Source organism: Tupaia chinensis, unplaced genomic scaffold, assembly GCF_000334495.1.
Source record: "Tupaia chinensis unplaced genomic scaffold, TupChi_1.0 Scaffold000333_1, whole genome shotgun sequence".
Taxonomy (NCBI): Eukaryota; Metazoa; Chordata; class Mammalia; order Scandentia; family Tupaiidae; genus Tupaia; species Tupaia belangeri.
Window position 1 is genome coordinate 2,473,085 of NW_006159827.1, and position 26,601 is coordinate 2,499,685.

The 26,601-nt window shown below is 47.1% G+C and overlaps 1 protein-coding gene across 3 annotated transcripts in view; it reads left to right on the forward strand.

Annotated features, from left to right (window-relative positions):
- RAD18 (RAD18 E3 ubiquitin protein ligase) overlaps positions 1-24,335 on the forward strand; it is a 119,357-nt gene extending 95,022 nt beyond the window's left edge. For 2 of the 3 annotated variants that reach the window (XM_006152038.3, XM_027773268.1), the window contains 3 exons: positions 14,914-14,976; positions 23,822-23,962; positions 24,063-24,335. In XM_006152038.3, coding sequence (XP_006152100.1) covers positions 14,914-14,976; positions 23,822-23,924 — 166 coding nt within the window. In that variant the 3' untranslated portion in view covers positions 23,925-23,962; positions 24,063-24,335. Of the gene's footprint in view, positions 1-14,913; positions 14,977-23,821; positions 23,963-24,035 lie in introns of all 3 variants that reach the window. The other variant, XM_014589148.2, reaches the window with a different exon arrangement.
- Positions 24,336-26,601: the final 2,266 nt, after the last annotated feature.

Genomic DNA, 26,601 nt, shown 5'->3' on the forward strand with positions numbered 1-26,601 from the left:
GGTTTTTGCTATAGGGTGCGGGCGCTCACCAGACAGAGAGATAGAAAGCGAGAAATCACCCCCCTAGGGGGGATGGCCACGCTGCAATCCCTTCTCCTCCATTCTCCTCTCAGGATCTTGGGCACGCATGCACACGCGCCCGGCGTGAGTTTTAAGCCACCGGGTCCGGGACACGAACCGCGGTCGACTACATGGGAGTCCAGCGACATAGCTATTACACTAACTGCTGGTCCCAAAGGCATGTTTCTCTTAATACCATGTTTCCCAACCCTTCTGCTTGAAACACAAGGAGAACAGTAGTATTTCTGCGTCATACCAGGATAAAGAGCACGGTGGAAGCCAGAGCTTCAGCCACCCGGGGCAGGGCTCCCAGGGGCTGGACTAAGCCTAGAGTACCAGGAAGCAGCCTGGGGTGTGATAGGGGTGTGATCGCACCGCTGTGGTGAGGAAGGGGAGACGCCGATTAGGGAGCTTTGCTGCTAAGTGTTGTACTGATACATCACTAAAGAAGAGGTGGGGCATCCAGACACAGAAGGACAGGGACACGGTAGGGCAGCCCCGGTTTCCGGGCAGATAAGGCCGTGACTGAGTCCGCAGAGAGAGAAATGACAATCTTGTGGCCTGTCGAGCGGCAGGGCAGGGGTCCTGAACTCGGTACAGTGCTTGCTCCTGCCTGTCGTGTTTGCTCGTTGACTGAAATCGTTTAAACAGTAGACCCCCTCATCCATATTTTCGCTGTCTGTGGTTTCAGTTACCTCAGTCTGGTATGTGTGTGTGTTCCCTGATTTGGGGCACGTGTCTGGTATGTTTTTTTCCACAGCTAGTCCAGGACTCTACCACATACATACATGTATGTATGTATGCACACACACACATGCATACATGCATACATAGAAAGGAGAGAGACAACAGTCACACTTTTTAACAAAAGAATTATTTGATTTATCATTACTGTTTTATAATTTTCTATAGGGCACATGCACTCACCAGAGACAGAGGCTGTACGTAAGAAAGTCAGCTACCAGGTCTGGGATTTGAACCATGGTTGGCCTTGTGAGAGTCCAGTGCCTTAACTACCATGCCACCTGCTGGCCCCTCTCCTGCCTGATTTTAGTGGTCTTCAGATCCTTAGAAGGCACTAAGTCCAGACTAACATTCTACCTGTGTTGAAGTGGAACTGAATGGATGGATGAAATTGTTTTGCTGATTTCTGGCTTACGTATATCTAATGTACGTCTTTGTGGGGTATAGGATGTTTTCTAAAGCATGCATACAATATGTAATAATCAAGTGATTATTATCCTGTTATGGGACACTGTCCCATAGAGGAAACAGACAAGTTTAGAAATTTCTTCTCACTATTATTTTCATGTAACTGCCCCTTAGAGAATTAAGCACCTAATGAAAGAAAAATATAGCCTACTCTGAAACATAGCACTGGACAGTACCATGTTCTGTTTATCCTCCCTAGAGCACACATGTGTCAGACAGACATCCTCATCCGGGTCCCAAAGCACCAGCCCTCGCTCCCCAGGATCATGGACGCTGGCCCCCATCCGGCCCATCTCAGGCTGACCTGGTGATCCGAACCCTCCGTCACCACATGGCTTCCAGGCTCGCAGGGCACCTGTTACCATGTGTGGTGACTGTGTCCTTTTTCAAAGTGAAAAATTAGAGCCGGCTCCGGGGTTCTGTGGCGTAGCAGTTAAACGTGCTGCTAGAGAAGCCAGATGGCGTGTGGTGACTGCAGTTCGAATCCCCGGCCCAGTCAGCCTAGAGTACAGCAGGTACATACACAGTCCACGGTCTGACCAGCTGCAGGACAGGAGGAAGGGGAGAGTGGTGACAGACTCTTAGGGGGTGCTCCTCTCTCCCTCTCTTATGCTCTTCCATGCACACCCTCTGTCATGAGTAGGGAAAAACGCTCTTAAGCTCTTAAGTGAAAACAATTATTAGTGTGTATAGTCGTGATTTTCGGGTTTAGATATATTTTTTTTTAATTTGCCAGTGTGTGTGCTCACAGATGAAAGACAAAAACAGAGAAAGTGAGACAGCTGCCCCCATGGGGCATGGTCATTGCCACAATCCCTTCTCCTCCACTTCTCCCCCTTCCCTGTATGAGCCTGGTGTGTATTTTCTCACCGCTGGTCCAGGATTCAACCATGCACTAGGCTAGGTGGGAGCCTTAACCACCTTGCCACCCGCTGGTAATCCATTCTGTGGATTCTGTTCTTCTAAAAATAAGTACTAAACATCCCCTACGTAGAAAACCCTGGTTCTGGGGAGATTTAGGATTCCCGAGAAGGCCTGTTCTGAGGTGGCGTAAAGGCTTGGATTAGCTCACTTGATTTGCACGTGAGGGGGAAGTACAGGCCCTGTGTGGGTGGGGGGTCAGCAAGCAAGAAACAGACTTGGCTACTGCCACCAAATTTTCTCAGAGTATTTTTTAAGACTAGATCTAAAAAAAAAAAAAAAATGTAAAAAGATTTGAGGCTGGCAGGTGGCATGCTGGTTACCAGCAGGCGGCAGAGTGGTTAAGGCCCTAGACTCGCACATGGCCGACCATGGCTCGAGTCCCAGACCTGGCAGCTTGCTTTCTCACTTTCTCACTCTCTCTCTCTTCCCCTTTCTGGTCATTTAAAAAATAAACAAAGTTAAATATGATAATTATTTTAAAAAAATTTTAAAAAGACTAGATCTAAAAATGTGAAAACCAGCATCTGAACTAAGATGCCTAGGTCTGGAAAGCGATCGTGCCTAGAAATGATAGCAAATTGAGTTGTCGGAAAAGTCAAGATGCATTTTTTCATAGAAGAAAAATGCGAAAAAAAAAAAAATCCGCCAACCTAATAATACAGCACTTGGGCAGAGTGGACGCTAACGCTTCTCTTGTTCCTTTACAGACTTTGAATAGACTCCCTGAGACAGTGGAGAGTAGGCACCGTGTCCGAGCACTCAGAGACTGACCAGGGAAGAACCCACAAGCCATTTAGAAACATGGCCAACAGCCAGGGACAGTTGTTTTGTAGAAAGAGAAGGGCAAATTAAAGTCATTTTTCACCTCTAGTTTGGCAAATATCATAGCATCTCATGGTGATAGCTTCTGAGGAAATGCTGTGGGGGAAAACCATCTCTCTCCTGTAGCACTGGCTGGTGTTTCTTAGTACAGTCCCCGAGTAGGGGAGTCAGAGAGGCTGAAAGTACTGCTGCTTGTCTGTCACTCAGAATTCGGACGTGTTAGTCCAGCAGATAAACCCGTCCCCCTGTGGGGTATGGTCAGGCTACAGTCCCATCGCCTTTTCTCCAACCGGTTGAAATTGTAGGCATGCATGCACATGTGCCCAGCTTATTTCTCAAACCACCTGGGCCAGACCTGCATAGCAGTTGGCCATGTGGGATCTGGCTTCCTTAACCACTGGGCCACAGGGCCAGCCCAAGACTTCTTAGAATACATTGGTTTATATCATGTTGACTTTTTTTTTTTTTATTACATAAACAGGAGGAACTCTTTAAAAGGAAGTTGGGGACATCATTACCTCATTCGTGTTATCACTATAAATTGGTTACTATCACTAGAAATTGGTTAATGAAGTTTGGTGGTGCAGGCAGTAAGGTAAGACAGATCTATTTGTGGGATTTTTGTCATCTTAGGGTGCAGGCGGTCATTAGAAAAATAGTTAAAATGGTGTTTCTATTTCTAATTAAGAGAAAACTATCCAAAGAAAACATTGTCAGAGTAACTGAACAGTAAGCTAAGTTGTGTCCTACTGGAATTTAGAGGTACCTGTGTAATTTTTAAAATCTTCCTAATTGCTGTTGGAACATTGACATTATATTTAGTCTTTTACCTGTTAAGAATGTGACATTTGGGACCAGCAGTTAGCGTAATGGCTATGTCGCTGGACTCCCATGTAGTCAACCACGGTTCAAGTCCCGGACCTGGTAGCTTAAACTCATGCCGGGCGCGTGTGAGTGTGTGCCCAAGATCCTGAGAGGCAAACGGAGGAAAAGGGATTGTGGTGTGACCACCCCCCGGGTGGTGATTTCTCACTTTCTGTCTCTGTCTTTCCGGTGAGCGCATGCGCCCTATAGCAAAAACCTCTAAAAAAAATAAAAAGTGACATTTAATGAACTTAACATTGCCACAAAATTGTTTTTAATTGCCAAAAAAAAGCATGTACGAGAGAGAGAGAAAGCACTCCCCCCATGGGGTGTAGTCACGTAGCCATTCTGTCTACTTCCTTTCCCCATCTGGTGGGATTTGGGGCACACGCATACAGGTACACAGTGTGGTTTTCAAGCCACTGGAGTCAGGAGCCAGGCTTTGAACTGCAGTTCGCCATATGGGATCTGGCCTTTTTTTTTTTTTTTTTTTTATAGGTTTTTTATAATTTTTTAAGGGTTTTTGCCATTTGGGCATGTGTGCTCGTTGGAGAGAGACAGACACAGAAAGAGGGACAGTGAGAAATCACTCCATAGGGTAGACGGCCATGCCATAGTTCCTTCTCCTGTCAGGACTTTTCACACACACACATACCCATCCATCCTGATTTTCAAGTCATCATGCCCAGGACTCGAACTGTGGTCGGTTACGTGGGAGTCCTGCACCCCAACCGCTAGTACCACCTGCTGGCTCCGGGATCCAACTCCCTTGACCTCTAGGCTACGGTGCCAGCTCAACTGCAAAACCTTTTTTGTTTTTTTTCCCCCCCCGGGAATATTCATGAACTTTACCCTGAAAGCTAAATAGTTCACCCTGTTTCAGGGGGTGATTTTGTTGAGAATTTCTACAGGAAATATGAGAACACGGCCTATTTCGTGAGATCCGGGTACCTCCCCAGCAGTCAGGCTTCTTTGTTGTTCCATGGCTAGATCAGTGCCTGGCTTGTGGGAGGTTGCTGAGCTTCCGTGTCTTCATTGATAGAATGGAATTTTTCCCTGCTAACCTCCCTAGAATTTTTTTTTCTCTCTTTTTTTGCTATAGAGCATGTGCTCTCGCCAGAAAGAGAGAATCAAAGAGACAGAAAGCGAGAAATCACCCCTCGGGGGGATAGCCATGCCACAGTCCCTTCTCCATTCTCCCCTTGGGATCTTGGGCACGCATGCACACGCGCCTGTCGTGAGTTTAAGCCACCAGGTCCGGGACTCGAACCGTGGTTGATCATTTGATGTGATTACTTTGTAAATGAAACATAAATTTAAGGATTTTGCACACATGGCTTAATAAATTCTTTCTGTTATCTTTTTCTCGCTCTCCGGGAGAACAGTGAGACCCTTAGCCTTGCTTTATCCATGAACGGTTCTGTTGATGGTTGTCCAATACAAACTGTCGATAAATACATACAGGTATCCTTAACTCCAGCAGATTAATAGCATTTGGTCTTTTGCTACTCTTAGCTGAAGCAGTTCAATTGAGAGTTGAACGGGTGTGTGTGTGCATGCCCAAGTTCCGGAGAAGGGACTGAGGCGTGGCTGTCTCCCCTAGGGAGTGACTTCTTTTTTTTGCGGGGAGAGGTTTTTGCTATAGGGCGGGTGCGCTCGCCAGACAGACAGAGAGAGACAGAGAGACAGAAAGCGAGAAATCACCCCCCAAGGGGGATGGTCACGCCGCAATCCCTTCTCCTCCATTCTCCTCTCGGGATCTTGGGCACGCACGCACACATGCCTGACAGGAGTTTTAAGCCACCAGGTCTGGGACGCGAACCGCGGTCGACTACGTGGGAGTCCAGCAACATAGCCATTATGCTAACTGCTGGTTCCCCGGAGTGACTTCTTACTTTCCCTCTCTCTGTATCAGTGTGGAGTGGCAGTAAGAAAATGAGCTTTGCGTTCTAGCCCTTTTTCTACAAACTTTAATTTTCTGGATCTTTGTTAAATGAAGAAAAAGAGGGAGCCAGCAGTTAGCGTAGTGGCTGTGTCGCTGGACTCCCACATAGTCGACCGCGGTTCAGGTCCTGGACGCGGTGTCTTAAAACTCACGCCGGGCACGTGTGCGTTCGTGCCCAAGATCCCGAGAGGAGAATGGAGGAGAAGGGATTGCGGCAGGCCCTCTGGGGGGTGATTTCTCACTTTCTGTCTCTCTGTCTCTCTCTGTCTGGCGAGCGCACGCGCCCTATAGCGAAAAAACCTCCCCCCCCCCAAAAAAAAAGAAGAAGAAAAAGAAAAACAAGAAAAAACCTAAGGTGCTTCTGTGAATTAAAGCTAATGTGTATAAAGTCATTATTACAATCACTTGGAGAGGTCGTTGCCTAGAAAGTGGTCGTTTTCATCATCGTCATCGAGTGATTTTTTTTTTTTTTTTGAGAGGTTTAGGGCACGTGCACTCAGAAGAGACAGAAAGCCAGAGAAGAGAGAGAATCTCCCCATGGGTATGGTCACACCACAGTCATTGGTGTGAATCCTCCATTTTTCCATACTGTCAGGATTTGGAGCATGCAGGCACATGTATCCAGTGTGTTTTTCAAGCTACTGGCTGGGATTCAAACTGTGGTCAGCCATGTAGGATCTGGCTCTCTTAACCGCTAGGCTCTGGTTGCTTGGCCGGTATTGAGTGATTTTTAATTATTTTTTATTTAACCTTATTTATTTTATTTTGACCAGAGAGAGAGAGAGTGAGAAAGCAAGCTGCTAGGTCCAGGACTTGAACTGTGGTTGGCCATGTGGGAGTCTAGCGCCCTTAACCACTGCCACCTGCTGGCCCCAAGTGATTTCTTTTTTAACCTGGCATGTTTACTGTTCTAATATGTTGTCATCCTGCTTTTAAAATATTTTGGTTGCTAAGTTCTTTTTCATTCTACAGAACAGAATACTAGAACTAGGAGTTTGAGGAAGGACCCGGGGTAGCTGGCGGTATTTTTACCAGCATCGTTGTGTAGGCGTGCTGTGCCCTTCAACACTCCTCCAGTCATCGGCCCTAAAGGAGTGATTTTTTTAAAAGTTGGATATACTCGTAACGGCACGGTTAAGAGGAGAGGTTCGAGAGCATGGGGAAGGAGGTAACCACTGGGTGATACTGGCCTGTCGGAAAGGTCACGGTGGGCTTTTCTTTGTACAAAATGTGTCATGACGTTTCTGACAACCCAATAGAAATATTCCACTCGTAAGTAATCCTTAGTCTACAGGATTTCCATAGCAGATGTTTGATGTTTCCTACCCCACAGCACCCTGTGTCCCTGTACTGATGGATAAATAACAGGTTCTGATGAATTTGCACCCTGGTGTCATAGAAACCGTGGAAACGGGCGATTAGTACAGAGCACACACCGATCACGTCGGCTAGGCAAACGGAAGCGCAGTGCTGAGGCTGCTGCTCGGGTCCCTCAGGCCAAGTCTTCTCGGAAGCAGACCCAGCATTTATTGAACACTTACTATGTGCCAAGCTCCCGCCTACACCTGTGAGGTGCTAGACTGACTGTCTTGAAACGACCCCTACCTCGTATACATTTATTCTCACCCGACTTCAGACCCTGAGAAGTACGGGATAATTTGTCTAAGGCCACACACTAAGTGACGGAAACAAGACTGTACCTTAACGTCCCCGAACAGGCGCTGAAATCTCTGATTCTTTTTCCTTCTAGATCACATTGCCAGTCATACTTTGCTAGAGGAATTCAGCATGTTCCTCTTCAGCTTGGTTGGTAGAGTCATTAGTACAATAAAATAAGGTTCTACAAAAGGAATATGCCGGGCCAGCAGGTGACATGATGGTTGAGGGGCTGGACTCCCACACGGCCAACTGCGGTTCGAGTCTTGGATGTGGCAACTCACTTTCTCACTTTCCCCCCTCTCGGGTGAGCACATGTACCCAATAGCAAATTAAAAATAAATAAATAATTTTTTTTAAAAGGAATATACAAAGATAGTTTTCCTTTCTGACAAGATGTTGTGCAACTTTTGGTCAGAAAATAAGAGTAAAATATTATAGGAAAACCAAGTAGAACCCCTTCCCCCCTTCACACACACACTCTCATATACACAGAGTTAGCTTATTTCTGACACTTGGCATGGTGGTTAAGGTGCTGGATTCCCACATGGCCAACCATGGTTCAAGTTCTGCACCTGGTGGCTTGTCTTCTCACTTTCTTTCTCTCTGTCTCTCAGGAGCTGATACAAAATCTAAATAGTAAGAAAAATGAAGTGTGGATATTCTTTTTCTTTTTTTTGGGGGGGGGAGGTCTTTTGCTATAGGGTGTGTGGGTGCGCCAGAGAGAAAGCGAGAAATCACTCCCCAGGGGTGATGGCCATGCCGCAATCCCTTCTCCTCCATTCTCTTGGGATCCTGGGCACGCATGTACACGCGCCCGGCATGAGTTTAAGCCACTGGGTCTGGGACTCGAACCGTGGTCAACTACATGGGAGTCCAGCGACATAGCCATTACGCTAACTGCTGGTCCCGAAGTGTGGGTATTCTAATTAAGCTTTCTAGAATCTTCCTGAGTAGAGGCTGGATCTCCATAGCATTCAGGATCCATATTTGTTTTTGCCAGCGAGTCTTTCTCGCATTTTTATCACTGTCCACTCTTGCCTGGATTGACGGTGACGTCAGAGAATGTGTTTGGAGTGCCCATCCACAGGGGAGGTGTAATTCTCATGTACTAGACCTCATGTTAAACCAGCTTCCTAAAGCATGGCTTTCTAGAAGGTTCCAAATCCAAACAGTAGAGAAGCTAGTTTACTTTGCAAAGTTCCTTGTTCTAGACTTAAAAGCTACAGGTACCGAGGCTTGCGCGTGCTCTGACTGTGGGTATACCAGACAGTGAGTCATTTTCTGCTGTAGAGGGCTTGTTTAAAGATGTCGTGGAAGGAAATTAAAGGGGGTCTGACAGGTGGCCAGGTGGTTAAGGGCACTGGACACCCACATGGCCTACCGTGGTTTGAGTGCCGGACCGGACGACTCACTTCTTCACTCTCTTCCTTTCTCTCTGTCCCTCTCTGGTAAAATAAATAAAGTTAAATAATTCTTTTTTTTTAAGTTTATTAAAAGAAATTTTGATCTTCAAGGCATTGTAAAATGACCAAGACTTCAAAAAACATTCATTGCTCCTACCCACAAGGAAGAGATCTGAGAGACCACTGGCCACACTGTTGTGAACAACTTCTGAAAAATCCTGTTGGTGAAACTGTAACGTTTAATTTCAGGAATGTAGCTTTTGGGTACAATATAGGAAATACATTACATTAATTTTTTTTTTTTTTTTTTTTTTTTTTTTTTTTTTTTTTACTTTTTGTCTTATTTACATTTCATCAGTGAAATGCAGCATACAAAATTAATTTTCCCAGCATGACTACGCTGCACGTTAGTACAAAGATATTACCATACGCATCTTCCTTAACTCATAAACTTATACCTTTATATCTGTTAAATGCTGTACTTTACCTTCCCCTCACTCCCTCTCCGGCCGCCCACTGCCCACTCTCCTCCCACACTGTCTCTAGTACCCACAGTTGCTCAGTTTTTTGTTTTGTTGAGAGATTTTTGCTATAGGGTGTGTACACTCGCCAGAGAGAGGGACAGAGAGACAGAAAGCAAGAAATCATCCCCCAGAGGGATGCCCACGCCATATCCCTTCTCCATTCTCCTCTTGACATTTTGGGCGGACACACACACACACACACACAAACAGACACACACCAGGACTGAGTTTCAAACTGTCAGGTCTGGGACTTGAACCATGGTTGGCTACATGGGAGTGACTTGCCTTCACCACTATGCCACCTGCTGGCCCTCACAGTTGCTCAATTTTTAATTGCCAGAGGGCACCCCCAAAGGTCACCCCATAATCCTTTTCCCTGCATTCATCCCTTCAGGATTTGGGGCACACACACAATACCTGACTTGTTTTTCAAGCCACAGGGTCTGGGACTCAAGTTCTGATTGACCGTGCAGAATCCAGCTTCCCATGCACTGTACATTAACCATTGCACTGTGGGCCAGCTTTGGAACGAACAGTTACACTTATCCTAATTCATAGCTTCAATCTCTCCGTTTTTCAGTGGCGATTGGAATCAGGGCAGCTATAGAGCGGGTAATCCTGAAACATCACTTTGGGTAAACTGCAGTCCCCCGAAACCTTGCGTCGGTGCACAGAGTGATGTGGTTGTGGTTCACGAGTGCCGAGGTGGAGCAGAGGGGAGGCTGTGCAGCTGGGCAGGGGGTGACAGGGAATGCACAGAGGGACGGGAGCTTGCAGGCACCTTCTGAGATGAGCTTTCTGTAAACCTCCTCTACCATCTGTTTGCACTGAGGTAGCTTAGCAAAAAGCCTCTTAGGTTTATGTCATTAATGGACCGCAAATATTTTCCTTTAACAAATCAGTGATTTGCGCTGGCGATTTGAAAGCCACTGGATAAATCGATCACAGATTCTCCAAGGTTCGTTGACAGGCTTAGCCATCCTGCTTACTTAGCTGGAAGGGTGGAGATGCTTCGTAGCGTGCGGGCGTGTGAGTGTGTGTTGGGGGGTGTTGGCAAGAAGCTGATGTTAGTTTTGCTCTAGCGGACACCCACCAGAACTCAGAGCTACCTGGTCAACGCCCAGCTCCCATTGCCCCCGGCTCCTAGGTTCTCAGTAGGAGTGTTACCACCTCTAAGGGGGTCAAAATTGGTTCCTGGGAGAGGCAGGAAAATCTTACCCTTTTGTTTCCCCTTTCTTTTTAAATTCACTGTAGCGCATGCACACTTGCCAGAGAGAGAGAGACCGAGACCGCTCCAAAGAGGGGGTGGCCATGCCGCAATCCCCTCTCCATTCTTCTCTCGAGATTTTGGGCATGCACGCACATGCACCTGTTTCTCAAGCCGCCAGGTCCAGGACTCATACTGTAATGTTGGCCATAAGGATGCACCCACCCTAGCTACCCAGCTACCAGCTGACCCAGTCCTACTCTATGTATAAAGCGCAGATGTGCACACATGCACGTACAATACATAAGCATATTTGTGGTATGAGATTTCTATGGGAGCTGTTAGGAGAGTCTAAAAAGTTCCCTTAGAGGGATGATGATGGAAACAGTGGAGAAGCAGCATCTTAAGCTCTATCCAGGCAAAGGAGAATGGACGGCTCTGGAGCAGAGAGAAGGCAATGAAAAGGTAACGTGGAGTGGATTTCGCTGAAGTCAGGGGTAGAAAGAGTCGGGATCTTGTGAATGGGAAAGTTTAGAACTGCTTCTATGGGCACTGGAACCAGCAGTTGGCGTGAAGGCTATGTCACTGGACTCGCATGCAGTCAACCACGGTTCAAGTCCCAGACCTGGTGGCTTAAACTCATGCCAGGCACATGTGTGTGCATGCCCAAGATCCCAAGAGGAGAATGGAGGAGAAGGGATTGTGGCGTGGCCATCCCTCCTGGGGGGTGATTTCTCACTTTATCTCTGTCTCTCTCTGGTGAGTGCACGCACCCCATAACCAATAAATAAATAAACAACTACTGTGGCCATAGTGGGGGCGGCGAATGTAAGGCCTCCCTGGCGAGTGGCTGTGTGGGTCTCAGGAAAATGATCAAGTTGGTGAAATCTGCCTAACATCCTGCAGGGCTTTCTGCTTTTTCTTCTTTGTTTGCAAAAATTACATTTAGCTTACCATTTATGGGGAAGCTTGTTATAAGGCAGTTTACGGCGAACAGGACGGAGATAAGGGACTGTTGTGCTCTCAGGGACCCCTGCGTTCGAGGAGAATGGAAGAGTTGGTTACCTGACAGGATGGATCGGGGCTTCCCCACCCAGGGACCTGAAGGAACGATTGCAGTGGCCCCATAGCTGTCTGGTTCGTTGTAATGTTAAAAGGCATAGGGAGGCCAGGTGATTTGCAAAGAAAAAAGGCTTATCTGACTCAGGATTCTGATGACTGGGAAGTCCAAGGACACGGAGCTGGCACCTGGCCTGCCTCTGGTGCTACCTTACGGTATGGCCGACAGAAGCAGAAAAGACGTTGGGGGTGTGCAGAGAGAATGGCCCATGGCAGTCATCTTACGTTTATAACAACCTGCTCCAGTGAGAGCTGACCCATTCTCACCAAAGCGCAAGGCTCACCCTCTCCCATGATATGCATTAAGCTATTCTAGAGGTTGGTGCCCCCATGATCCAAACGACACTCACAGATCCCGCCTCCTAAACATCCCGCTTGTCAGCACTATTACACTGGGGACCAAGCGTCCAGCACGTGAGCTTCTGGAGGACAAACCATATCTAAACCATAGCAGTTGATAAAACAGGTTGTAGACAAAATAAAGAGTGTTTAATATACTACTATTTTTTAAAGAATTATTTAATATTGTTTATTATTATTTTTTAATTTGCTACAGGGTATATGTCCTTACAAGACAGAGAAAGTGAGAAAGCAAGCTCAGGTCTGGGCTCGAATCATGCTTGGCTGTGTGTCCAGCACCTTAACCTCCGTGGCACCTGCTGACCCTGTACTACTATTTTAAAAATGTATGTGTGACCGCCTTAATGCCTAAAATATAAGCTGAAAGTTTGCTGAGTTTCTGCTAGTTCTTTATCATGCTGTAATTCCCTAACCCAAAGTTCTACGAGTATCACTGCCAGACGAGCTCTTTTTCATGACATGCCCGGGAACCGTCACACTAGACACAGAGAAGGCCGCTACCCCAGGTGTGCCTGGTTCCCCACATATAGGGCATTTTGTATGTAAGTCACCATCCGAGGAGGCCCTGCACAGAGCTCCGTAGAGTCCTGGGAACCTGGGGCAGCCCTGGAGTGAAACAATTGGTACAGAACTGTTTTAATGGCTGTTGTGGCATTCTTGTTCAGGCATAGAGGCGAACTTAGCTTCAGAGGAATTTGTCAGGAGTGATCGAGAATGATTGATTGGCATGTTCGATCTTAATGAGTCTTAAACTTTTTAAATAGAGTATCATTAGAAATATAATTGGCACTGGGGCTGGCAGGTGGCGTGGTGGTTAAGGGTGCTTGACTCCTACCTGGCTGACTATGGTTCGAGTCCTGGACCTGGCAACCGCTTTCCTGCTTGCTTGCTGTCTCTCTCTCTCTCTTTCTCAGGTCAAATGAAAATAAATAACAATTCTTAAAAAAGAAAAAGAAAGAAATATAATTGGCACTAACACTTCCAAGCCATTGTTTGTCACCTAAATAGAATGTATTCCTTTGTTTGGTCCTCTCTCTCTCTCGGTAGTGACAGTTGTTCCTGAGTTGTCCCATACAGTGCCTATGACAGTCTGTTGGGTTGTTGGAAGTCATGACCTATTTTTCTATGCAAAAATGCATCATGACTTTTCCGATGACCCAATATTAGGTTGTCGGGAAACTCATATTTTTTTGTATAGAAAAACAAAATACAAAAAAAAGTCATGACTTTCCCAACAACCTAATATATACACTTAGAATGTCTAGATTTCGCTAAATACCATTCTGATATACACATTCTTTAAAAAAAAAAAGTAGGACCAGCAGATGACACTTAATGGCTGCATCTCTGGACTCTCATGTAGTCGACCATGGTTCGAGTCCTGGACCTGGTGACTTAAAACTCAGAGAGGGCATGTGTACATGCGTACCCAAAATCCCAAGAGGAGAAGGGATTGCGGTGTAGCCATCTCTCTTGGGGGATGATTTCTCACTTTCTGTCTCTCTGGCGAGCACATGTGTCCAATAGCAAAAATCTCATTTAAAAAAAATTAATAAAACTTTAAGAACAAGATGCTGTAAGCTTTGGGCATTTTTCTTTTGGAGAAATAACATGGCTTCTCTAACCCTCACCTTGCACCCCCTCACAGGTAATGCCAGATACACTGCAGTCTAAGCCAGGGTGCATGTGGCAAATCCCATTATTTAGCACAGTTCAAATAAATTAAACTGCACTTCACTTTGGTTACAAAGGGACTAAAAGCCACTTAGGAGCATGCATCTCTGGTGGATCTCGTTACTATTGTAGAATGCACTTTTTTTAAAACAAAATTTAACCTGTGGCTGACATAGGAAATGGAAAAGGCTTTTGACCATGCTTCATCTAAGTTTTATGTTAAAGAATTCATTTAAACTTCAATGATCTTAAAAATTATCTCTGATTAAGATTTTTATAGTTTCACTGAAATTTAATTGATATGTATTTCAACTACAAATATATAAAGCACACAATTTGATAAATTTTTTTTATTATTATTTAAAAAAAATTTTGCCATAGGGTGTGTGTACTTGCTGGAAACAGAAAATGAGAAAGCACCCTGCCCTCTAGAGGAGAGGGCCACATCACAATCCCTTCTCCTCCATTCTCCTCTCAGGTCTTGCTGCACACGTGCATTCACGCCCAGTGTGTTTTTCAAGCTGCTCGGTCCAGGATTAGAACCACTTAGTTGGCCACGTGGGATCCGTCTGCCTTCACTACCATGCCATCTGTTGGTTCCAACTTGATGAATTTTGACATGTGTATACTGATGTGAAACCATCCCCACGATCAAGATGATGACAATATCACTAAGTTTCCAAGTTTCCTCCTAGCACTTTGTTTTGTTTGTTTTTGTTTTTGAGAGGTTTTTGCTATGTGGCGCGTGTGCTTGCCAGAAAGACAGAGACAGAAAGCGAGAAATCACCCCCCCCTCCCCAGGGGGGATGGCCGTGCTGCAATCCCTTCTCCTCTCGGGATCTTGGACATGCACGCACACGCGCCGCGCCCAGCTTGAGTTTAAGCCACCGGGTCCAGGACTCAAACCACAGTCGACCATGGGAGTCCAGCGACATAGCCATTACGCCAGCTGCTGGTCCCCCTCATACCACTTTGTAATCTGTCCTTGTCTACTCCTTCCCTCCACTCCCCCCAACCTTGTAACCTCTGGCCTGCTGGCTTCTTTCTGTCACTATAGGCTAGCTGCATCATCCAGAACGTTCTAGAAATGGAGCCGCACAGTGGCACTGTCCACCAATACTGATGTACGTATCCTTTCAGTTCCAGCTCAGACATCATACGAGACCTTCTAGAAGAAGAGGAAGCCTGGGAAGCAGCTCATAAGTGAGTTCTCATCATCAAGAGATTATATTTTTCTACAGCTGATTTCCAAACAGAAAACATTATTACTTTTGATTTAAGAAAAGAATCCCGCGTGCAAAGTAAAGATTTCCAGTTTACTACTTGTTTCTGTATAGTCTGCCTAGAACGAGAATCCTAGTGTAGTAACTCCACGGACACCCGCCAGATAGTGTCCCTGCGAGGGCACCTTATCCCTGCGGGCAGCGGGCAGCGGCCCATGGGCTTCAAGCACGGGCTCAGAGTTTTTAGGACATTTCATCTCTTCTAGACGGTGCCAGTTTTGAGAGCTGCTTCATGTATGATAAATGCAGTGTCGCTCCTTCCCTCAGACCTCTCATGAGTCCCTCAGGGGAGGGGAGCATTGCAGGGGACCTGTTCTAGGTAGGTTTGGGAGAACTTAGCAGTACGAACAAACATCCCGTTTTTATTCATCTCTGCAGTAGACCTCTGTATGTCCAGGAAATACTTGTTATATTAATTTCATGGTCACACATCTCAAGTGGGCCCTCAAAACCCCCTAGCACTCTCCCCGTTTCTGGGGGTGGGTCCCTTGTCCTGTTTGTTATAACAGTTATTTGAAATGTTCTTACTGGCCCCATGCGGAGGTGAAGAACCACCCCCCATTCCTTCATTAAAAAGAAAAATGGAAGCCATCATGGGTTTATCCTCACGTCCCCCATACCAAGCATGTAAATCTTCCTGTATTTGTATTGATACATATTTTGTCCTCATTTCCTCCTTTTATTAATATAAGAAGGGAGGAAGGGATGTCCCTTCTCCCGAGGCTAATTTCCCTTCTCCGGCATTTCTGTCCCCTGTCAGGACCTTTGTCCCCCTCTCTGGTACAGGCAACCTCTTCCTCTCAACCGTCTTCCTCATTGGGTTTTCGATATGGTCACATCTCTGCCATCAGCAAGCATCCAAATAATCAGCACCTCATTCGGTCTCTCTTCCCTCTGCAGCTTCCACGTACCTTTCTTTCCTTTCTTAGTAAGGAAATAGGAATTCAGCAAATTTTCCCCTCTCACTCACTCTTCAACATGTTCGTCCAGCTCCATCAGTCTGCTGAAAGAGCTTTTGCTAAAGTCGTTGAAGGTCGTCATGTTGCTAAAGACTTTTTTTTTCCTTTAATTTTTGCTATAGCGTGTATGCACTCTCCACAGACAGAAGAAGTGAGAAAGCACCCCCCGAGGGGGGATGGCCACACCGTAAGCCTGTCTCATTTTTTTCTCCTCTCAGGATCTTAGACACCCACGCACATACACACAGTGTTTTTCAGGCCACCAGGTCCAGGACTCGAACCACACTTAGCCATGTGGGATCCTGCTGCCTTAACCTCTTCTATCTGCTGGCCCCCAAAAGACTTTTTTTTTAATGTTTATTTCTTCCATGAGACAGAGAGAGACAGAGATACAGAACCACCAGCGGGACCCCGACACGGTGGTCCACCTCCATTTCCTAATGCATCTAGACATGAACCCTGTACTCTCCCACGTGAGTGCCCCAGAGCGCCACCTTCTGGCCCTCTGGAAGACTGTCTTGGACTTTATCCTCCTTGACGTCTTTTTAACATCTGATATTACTGACCTCTTCCCCTTTCTCTCTCTTGTCCATACCTCTCCTGAGCTCCAGACCCCTGTGCCCAATTACATACTTGAGGGCTCTTCTTGGATTTTTTTTTTTTGGAGAGGTTTTTGCTGTAGGGTGCGTGCACTCGCCAGAGATACAGACAGACAGACAGAAAGTGGGGGAATGTCCACTCCACAGTCCCTTCTCCTCCATTCTCCTCTCCGGATCTTGGGCACGCACGCACACGTGCCCTGCATGAGTTTAAGCCACTGGGTCTGAGACTCGAACCACAGTTGACTACATGGGAGTCCAGCAACATAGCCATTATGCCAACTGCTGGTCCCAAATATATGTATTTTATTGCCAGAGAGCACCCTTGCAGCAGGGCATGGCCATGGCGTGATCCTTTTCCCTCCATTTCTCTGCCCCGTCAGGATCTGGGGCACGCATGCACACATCCCTGTGTGTTTCTCAAGCTACTGGAGCCAGGATTCAGACCACAGGTCGGCCCCACAATCCCTTTTCCCTGTTCTCTTGGGATCTTGGGCACGCACGAACACGTGCCTGGCGTGAGTTTAAGCCACCGGGTCCGGGACTCGGACCGTGGTTGACTTCATGGCAGTCCAGCAACATAGCCATTACGCCATCTGCTGGTCCCAGTCCTTGGGTGTTTTTTAAGATCCCTCAGAATCGACCTGCTAAATCCGAACACCTGATCTCATCTGCTCTTCACGGCCCCTCCCCCAGAGTTTTTAAAACAAAATAAAAACATATCCTTTGCCAGAGTTCCTTTTCAGGCAATTTCTTTTTTAAAATTTATTATTACTTACGCATTCAATTAATCTACATGTTTAATGCAATTCCTATAAAATTACAAGAGACATTCTTCAGAGATCTAGAAAAGACAACCATAGAATTCATCTGGAATCATGAAAGGCCCCTATTGCCAAAGCAGTCCTGCACAAAAAGCGTAGAGTGGGGGGCATCTCACTTCCTGACCCCAAAATATATTACAAAGCTGTGATGATCAAGGCAGCATGGTATTGGCCCAAGAACAGACATTCGGACCAATGGAAGAGTAAAGTCCCCAGAAATAAATCCCGAAACATACAGCCAACTGATCTTTGACAAAAGGTACCAGTCAGTCCAGGGGGAAAAGGAAAACCTCCTTAGCAAATGGTGCTGGAAAAACTGGGTATCCACCTGCGGAAAGATGAATCTGAACCCCCATCTGTCACCATTAACAAAAAGCAAGTCAAAGTGGATCGAAGATCTAAACCTAAGACCTCAAAAACTACTGGTGGAAAACACTGGGGAAATTCTGGGAGACACTGAGGTAGGCAAAGACTTCTTCAGCCAAAAAAAAAAAAAAAAAAAAAAACAGAGACATCAAACAGCATGGCCTTCCACCCAGAGTGTCCCCTCCAACTCCTCCTCCTCCTGGTTTGCAAACCGACCCCGTTCTCAACTCTCAGCTCGAGTTCCTTCTAGAAGTCTTTTCTGGCCCTCACTGGGTCAAACGTTCCTCCTCTAGGCTGTCCCAGCCCCGTGTCCTCTTTCCAGCACATTCATATGACACCCCACTGGTCTATAAGGACAGCACTAGGACCCCACAGTGAACACGTCCCACGTGTGACCTCATGTAAATATCCCATCGTCCCCGTGCTGCACTATTGTCCCTATTTTGAAGTGAGGAAGCCAAGGCCAAAAGAGGTGGCCCTCCAGCACAGTGTCACATAGCAATAAATGGTGACAGATTGCACCAAAGTGTCAGAAGTCAGTGCGTTCAACTATTAAACAATACTATCTTTCTAAAGAAGGAGAGTTTCGGGGCCAGCAGGTGTGAAGGCACCGGATTTCCAGTCCGCACCAGTCCTCTTCTGCGCAGTCCTTCACGGGCTCCATGGTATCCACGGCTCTCAAGCCCTGGCCTCAGCCTACCTGGCTGGCTCGTGGGGTCTCACTCCTCACCTGACCCCTCCACCACTGTCCCAGCCAGGCCGAGTCACTCACAGCTGCCTCCCGAGTTACATTGCCTTGCCTCTGAGCCTCTGCGCAAGCCGTTGCTTCTCTCTGAATTGCCCTCTCCCTCTTCTGGAACCCATCTAGACACAGGAGTGGTCACTCCTCTCTTCTCAACTCTGTTTAGAAGCCCCCACTTGGCTCTGGGTGCACTCTGCTCTCAACACCTGACTCCTTACTAGTGAGAAAGTTCATTGGACTTTGAATTTTAGTACCTTGTACAGCGCTCAGTTGGCCCGTGAGAGGTGCTCAGTTAACACACGCACGAGTGATCGTCGGCCGACCGGAGTGCGCCGGCTGTGAATGCACTCGCTAGTGACAGCGCTCACGTGTCTTCATGAGCCTGTGAGGGGGTAAGGGCTGCTACTTTAGGGGCTCTTTTATTTCATAGTACTTTAAAACTTTTTAGGAAACAGCTTTCTCTAATAGTCTTGTAAAAGTAGAAAAGGATGAATTATTTTCTCTATTGATAATCTGCATTTCATTTTACCCTCACAAGAAGTCATTTGCATGCACTTACAACCGTCATCTTTTGTAATGGAGAAAAATGAAAAGAAGCTGAATTTAAGAAGGAACATCCATTAAAACTACAAAAAGAGAGAGAGAGAGAGAGAGAGAAGCCAAATAAACGATATTAAGCCAAAAATTTGACATGTGGAAGTTTTAAGACATTAAGAATATAAATTAAAAGTCTAAAAAGAGTAAAAAAGATGAGTCAGATCAGCAAAAATGGTGGTATGAAGGGCCTCTGAAAATTCTATCCTGCATCAAAGCAATGACAAAACCTGCAAAAACGGTCAGAATCAACTTCCTTGAAAGCTCTGAAAATTAAACGAAGGCAGTGTCAATCCAGAGAGCATTTATTGAAGAAAAGTGGCTAAGTCACAGGGCAGTGAGCTTTGTGGGGCCTCGCCTTGCGCTGATCTCGACCCCTCTGTCCAACCTCTCTGTGGCCTCAGGAACCACCAATCCACAACCACAGTGAGGACCAGCGACCTGGCCAGTCCCCAGAGGAGGCAGAACAGGTCCGGAGTTCTCGCCAAACCTCACTCCCAGAGAACTGTTATTTCATCTGTCCAGTGGGTCCCTGGAAGAACCTACCTGCAAGACTCTCTTTACTTGACCTGACTTGGAACTCATCTAAAAGCCTTTTCCCTAGGTTTTTGTTGAAAACCACTAGAGGCAACTGACCAACTTGGCAGCTGTCTGAAGTAGGTAACAATGGGGACAACTATTTTGCTTAAAAAGGACCAGCAGTAGAAGCTGAGGAGTAAGATTTTCAGGGGACTTTGCACAGCTCTGAAATCGAGAAGATCACACTCATGCATAGCATTATTTACATGCTGAGGAGACTCTCGCGGGTCCTAGTCTCTCGTCTCTGGCTGACCAGGAGGCTCTGTACAAGCAGGGAGCAGAGGCTAAGGCAGTCATCAACCACACATTGAATGAATATGTGCCCAGGCTCACACTTGGAGTTCTTGGGCAAATACTAGTTTTGCTGAGAGGTTCAGTATTAGAGCCATGCACAAAAAGATGCATATTTATAGAGGTAGGTCAGAAAAGTCATAAGACAATAACAACAAACAACAAAAAAAAACCTTTGAAAGAAGAATGTGATCTCCAGAGTTGCTACACTGTACTGTTTAAAATGTCCAGCTTCCGTCAGAAAAATTGTGAAGACTGTAAAGGAACAAGGTCAGACACATTTTATTTAAAAAAAAAAAAAAAAAAAGCAACTAATAAAATGATCCTTGGTGAAGCTCCGAAGTCAGATTTACTAGACACATCTTTAAATTACCGACATTAGTCCCATCTTATCCACGGTTTTGCTCTGTGTTCATTTCAGTCATCCACCATCAACTGTGGTTTGAAAATATTAGATGGGAAATTTCACAAATAAATAATTGGTAAGCTTTAAACCGTGCCATTCTGAGAGTGGTGAGATCTCACGGCATCCCGCCTAGGGTGTGAATCATCTGTTAGTCCCGCGTATCCACACCCCATATGCTCCCTGCCCACTAGTTCCCTGGTAGTCGTCTTGGTTATCAGATCAGCGGTTGTATATTGCAGTGCTTGTGTTCCAGTAACCCTTTCGCTTCATAACGGCCCCAAACACAAGAGCTGTCATGCTGGCAATTTGCATATGCCAAGGAAGCCATCAAGTGCTTCCTTTAAATGAAAAGGTGAAGGTTCTCAATAGGAAAAAATTCATACGCTCAGGTTGCTAGCATCAGCTCAGTTATCATTGCTAATCTTTACTCTTCCTCATTTGTAAATGAAACCTTACCGTAAGTATGTATGTGTAATAAAAAGTGTATATATAGGGTTCAGCACAATCGGTGGTTTCATGGATCTATTGGGGGTCTTGGGATGTATCCCTCTTGGATATGAGGGGGGGGGGAAACTGTTGTATTTTAAATATATTCAAGGAACTGAAAGAAATCATGTCTAAACAATGAAAGTATATGAACGTATGTCTCACCAAATACAGAATACAAATAAAAAAACCGAAATGGTTAGAAAGAAAAATAGAAATTCTGCAGTTAAAAAGCACAGTCATTGGAATGAAAAATCCACTAAGGGCTCAACAGCAGGTCTGACCAGGTGGGAGAAGGAATCAGTGAATCCGAAGATAAATCAGCGGATATTATCCAGGGTGGTGAAGAAAGGAGGATGAAGAATAATGAACTGTCTCAGAGACCTGTGAGCCACACCAATATATGTATTAGTGGGAATCCCGTAAGAAGAGAAAGAGAAAAAGGCAAAAAGAATAGATAAATGAATAATAGTTGAACACTTTCCAAATGTGATGAAAAACATTACACATACGAGAAGCTGAACTAACTCCAGCTATCATAAAGAGGTTCTGGGTTCGTGGCCCAGGACCTCCCTGAGCAGGCTAGTCGTGCATGCGAATGCATACCCATTATCTGGGCCAGCCGATTCTGGGGCTGACGTGAGGACCTTGCTGGGATGCCTGCTTCTCCCTTACTCCCTCCCTCACTCTCCTCCTCTTTCTGAAGAAAGAAATTTTTAAGAACAATTTTAAGAGGCCTGGACTAACCCAGCTCACAGACCTCTGTGGACAGAGACCTAAGCAGGTTAAAGGCAGAGTGGGCCTCAGACCTTCCTTTGGACAGTGTTCTTATTCATCGGTGACCTTTCCTGAAACAGCAAGGACGATGGTTCCGGAAGACAGACGTAGCTGAGCCTCTCCCTGGCTCTGCAGGCCCTAGGCCCAGGCTGGCATGTCTGTCCACGTCCCCTCGAATGTGTGCCGAGGGCTGTGTCCAGGAAGGGCTGCCATGCAAACCTACTAGCGTTGTCACTCTGATCTTTCAATGTGGCTTTTTTACCTTTTTGGTTTTCTATTATGTTTTTCACTGTCTGTCCACGTCCCCTTGAATGTGTGCCGAGAGCTGTGTTCAGGAAGGGCTGCCATGCAAACCTACTAGCGTTGTCACTCTGATCTTTCAATGTGGCTTTTTTACCTTTTTGGTTTTCTATTATGTTTTTCAAAGAGCATCTTGAGATTTTTCTTTTTCTTTTCTTTTTCTTTTTTAATTGACAAAGGCCTGTGTGCTCGCCAGAGACAAGGCAAGTGGGAGAGAAGACACCCGCAATGAGGGGTGGTCACACTGCAATCCTTTCTCCTCTGTTCTTCCTTCCTGTCAGGATGTTGGGCACACACACACACACACGCAGCTGGCCATGTTTTTCACGTCACCAAGGCCAGGACTCACACCACTTTGGGGTATATGGAATCTGTTAGGTCATCAGTAAAGTCTGTTTTTCCTTGTTTTTCTATGCAAAAAATGCATCATGACTTCCCTGATGGCCCAATAGCTCCCTTAACTGCTATGCTGTGGGGCTGCTTCATCAAAGAGGTTTTATTTAAATTTATTTAAATTTTTTATTATTTATTCATTTATTCATTTTAATTGGACTGGAGACAGACAGAGAGAAAGAAAGTGAGAAAGCAAGCCACCAGGTCCAAGACTCGAACCATGGTCAGCCATGTGGGAGTTCAGCACATTAACATCCACACCACCTGCTGGTCCCAAAGAGCAGTTTTTAAATTTGATGAAATACAGAATAGGATTTTTTTTTTTTAATGTGTGCTTTTTGTGTTTGACCAAAGAAATTTTTGCCTAACCTTTGATCACAGAGACTTTCTCTTATGTCCTAGACGTTTGGGGTTTCATACTTAGGTCTCTGACGGATTCAAATCAATTCCTACAAATGGTCCAAGTCATGGATTATGGTTTCATGTTTCTTTTTCGTATGGATCTTCCATTGTTCCCACACCGCCTACTGCAGAGACTACCCCTTGTCCGTCATAACCGTGGCACCTTCACTGCAAGTCAGCTGAGGGTGTGTAGGTCTGTGGCTGGTATTAGCCTTCTCCATGGATCCAGAAGCCTGTTTTTCCATCAGTAACATCCTCTTGATTACTGAAGCTTTCTAATAGGTCTTGAAATCAGGTAGTGTGCGTTTTTTTGTTCTGTTTTTAGGTTTTTGCCATGGGGTGTGTGTGTTTGCATAGAGACAAGAGACAGTGAGAAGAAAAGTGAGAAATCATCCCCTGGGGGGGAGGACGTCCATGCCACAATCCCTTCTGCGCTACTCTCCTGGGATTTTGGGTACACATACACATGGGGTGGTTTTCAGGCCATCAGCACAGAGAATGGTGGAGAGAGAGAGAGACAGAGCGAGCGCAAATAAGCAGCCTTTTTTTCTCTTTTTATAGCGACCAGGTCTAGCGCGATCTAACGTCTCACTAGAACCCGAACTCACTGGGTCTCGCGAGACATCGTTAATCTACCCATGACGACAGTCACTGTGACCCAAGCGTTGCCCAGGAGCCCTCACCAACTCCCCGTGGAGTTCCATGACATGAAACTTTGGGGGACACCCCATCATCCAACCCATAACAGAAGGGCTTATGTTTCTTTGAAAGTTTGTTTTCCTGGTTCCCGTACAGCCTCAGCTCTGATGGGATTGAGAGAAGAGCGATTCTGTGATTTCGTTAGACTATCTGGCTCATGGTTGGGATGGGAGCAATTTCTTTTTTTTGGATTGCAGCTTTCTTACATGTTAACAAGAAGCATCAAATTCCTGAAGGGGTTCAGTGCCTGGCTCTGACTTTCTGTGATCTTTGCAAAGCACTGGACCTAGAAACCGCCATAGAGTGATGCGCCTTGCTAAGATGCCGTGCCCTGTTTCCCGTGTACAGAAACCAGCCCGAAGGCGCGGACGTCAGTCCAAGGCAGAATCGCCGCTCCAGAGACTCTGAAAGTGCCGAGCCCGAGCCGAGAAACAAGCGCAACCGGAATTAGCGTGGGCGCCTGACCTCTCCTGGCAGCGCTCACGGCAGGTACTCTGTCGCCATATTTGCATTTCCTATTTCTAAGAGCCCAGAGGAAGGTGTTACACTCTAAATATTATAGTTCGCTACTTTTTTTCTGTCTTTCCAGGAGCAATGTTACGTCTTGGCTTGATCACTTGCCTCCTGCCAGCTTCTCTCCCTAAAATGCATTCATCCACGTGTCCCCCAGCTCTGCAGAGGCAGCAAGCACTTTGCCAGGAGGTTTGGTTTGGTTTCTAGGTTTTGGAATGTCCTGCAGCCATTATCCTTCTCTTCCCTGGGAAATCGCCTTCAGAAAAGCATCCGTTTTTTTAACCTCTTTACCATAAAACACTGTTGAGGACTCACCTGTCACAGCGGGGCATGAAGGAGGGAGCTGGAGCCGGACAACCTCTTTACCACAAAACACTGTTGAGGACTCGCCTGTCACAGCGGGGTGTGAAGGAGGGAGCTGGAGCCGGACCACCGCCGCGCCGCATTCAGCATAGGACGCTCGTGTTATGATTTAAGTCACGGCAGTCACAATGTCACAGTAACTTTAAGACACTGGGCGTCATCTTCTGAAACTGGCACTTAATGACTGCTATTGCTATTTCTTCCTCTAGGTGAATCAACACACACTTGGGATCCCAGCTATTAAAAAGTATGCAATAAATGGATTTTGTAAACGAGCAGCCTCTGCCGATTAATGTCCTTAAAGTAACCTACGAATCATTGGCATGAGGTCAGAAATTGTCACCTGTGTGTGTCTCAGTTTCTCTGTCAATCTCTCAGTCTCTGGTTCTTTGTCTCTCTTGGTCTCTCTGAGCCATAGACAGAGAGAGAGCACCAGAGAGACAGAGACAAAGAGAGGGTCTCTTTCTGTCTCTGCCTCTCTGTCTTTCAGCCTCTGTGGCTCAAAGAGAGAGACAGGAGAGGGAGACAAAGCTAAAGACAGAGACAGGGTCTTGGCCTGTCTTTCTTGGTCTGTCTCTGTCTCTTTCTCTGTATCTGTTTCTCTGTCTCTCACACTAACTAAATAACCAACAAAAATCCCACCGACTGGGTGGCTCAAGCAATAAGAAATCTACATTCTCCTAATTCTGGAGGCTAGAGGTCAGATCTGAAGGGTTTCTTCTGTGGTTCCCTCCTTGGCTTGCAGTCAGCTGTGAACTCACTGTGTGCCCGCATGCTCTGTCCTCTGCGTGCCCACACCTGGGTCCTGCCCACGCCTGGGTCCTGCCCTCTGCTTTTCTAAGGACACCAGTCTTCCTGGATCAGGGCTCCCCATGTGACCCCATTCGACCTCAGTTACCCTTTATGGACCCGTCTCTACACCGAGTCACACGTTAGGGTGATGGGAGTGGGGACTCACGCCACATACCAATGGGAGAGGGCACAGTTAAACCCACAATGGCCCTCAGTAAAGAATTCCCAGTGGCGTAAGGACTGAGAGACCTCCCGATGCAGAGCAATGCCCGTCTGGCTGACAAATAAGGCCCACGTGTTTCCTAGGCTCCTTTACCGTCGCCTGAGCTGCAGCGGGTGTCCCTGTGCCTGCCAGTGCCGAGCGGCTCAGGTGCTGCTGGCTTGTGCTCCCGGCCACACTCGCACCTGATGGGGGCAGGTCCCAGCCCTTGGCCGACCCTCCTGGGTATCCCCAGTCTCACACTGTCCGTGCCCACACACAGGCTGCCCTCCTGGCCCTCCCCAGTGGGATGCCAGCCCTGACACTGCCCCGAGACAGCCTGCACAGCGCGGGCAGCCCCGTCTCCCTGCGGCCTGGTCGCGGTCACTCGGTATCCCAAGTGGAACCATGAGAGCACTCCTGGTTTAATGGTGGAGGTCACCTGGACCACAGCGGCCTCATACCTCACCACGGACTGCCTCCCTCCCTTCCCCTTCCCTTGTCCCCCCTCAGTTGTAGGGTGCTCGCCAGAGACAGAGGGGGAAAGTGAGAAAGCACACCACAGGGGTGATGACCGCGCCGCCATCTCTCCTCCATTCTCTTTTGGAACTTTCCAAAGACACTGGCGTGTCCTCTACGTGTGTCCGTTAAGCTGCCGGGTCCAGGACTCGAGCCTCACAGTTGGCCATGTGAGATCCAGCTGCCTTAGCTACGATGCCAACTATGAGGCCAGCTTGCTGGCCCTCCCCGTTCCCTTTCCTCCTGCCCTCACCTCTCAGACCTGCGTATCGGGCACTGTGTGGGGCAGACCCTGCCCCGGTGGGAGGTGCGGCCCGACGGGAGCCGCTCACACCAGGTGCGGTTACTAGTCACTGCGGTGCGCGCCCCAGGGAGAGCTGCTCAGCCTGTGCGACGTGGGGCTCGGGGCTCTCTCCCGTGAATGCCCTCCCCAGGGAGCTGACAGACCTGCCCAGGGCCGGCGCTCACCCCTTCCTCTCCCGTGTTCTCAACTTGTCCCCAGCGTTCACGTCCAGGGCTGTGACATTTTCTGCACCGTGAGCGTACTAAGAGGTGGCCGTCAGGAGGTGACTCACCATGACGGTGGTCGTCATGGGGGAGTCTAGGGCCTTAGAAGGGCTCTAGAGAGTGGATTGTTTTCCTTCTGCCCCCCCCCCACCATGTCAGAGCACGGCCTTTGCTCCCCCGGAGGATGCAGTGACGAGGCGCTGGCCTGGAAGTGGGGAGCGGCCCCCCCCACACC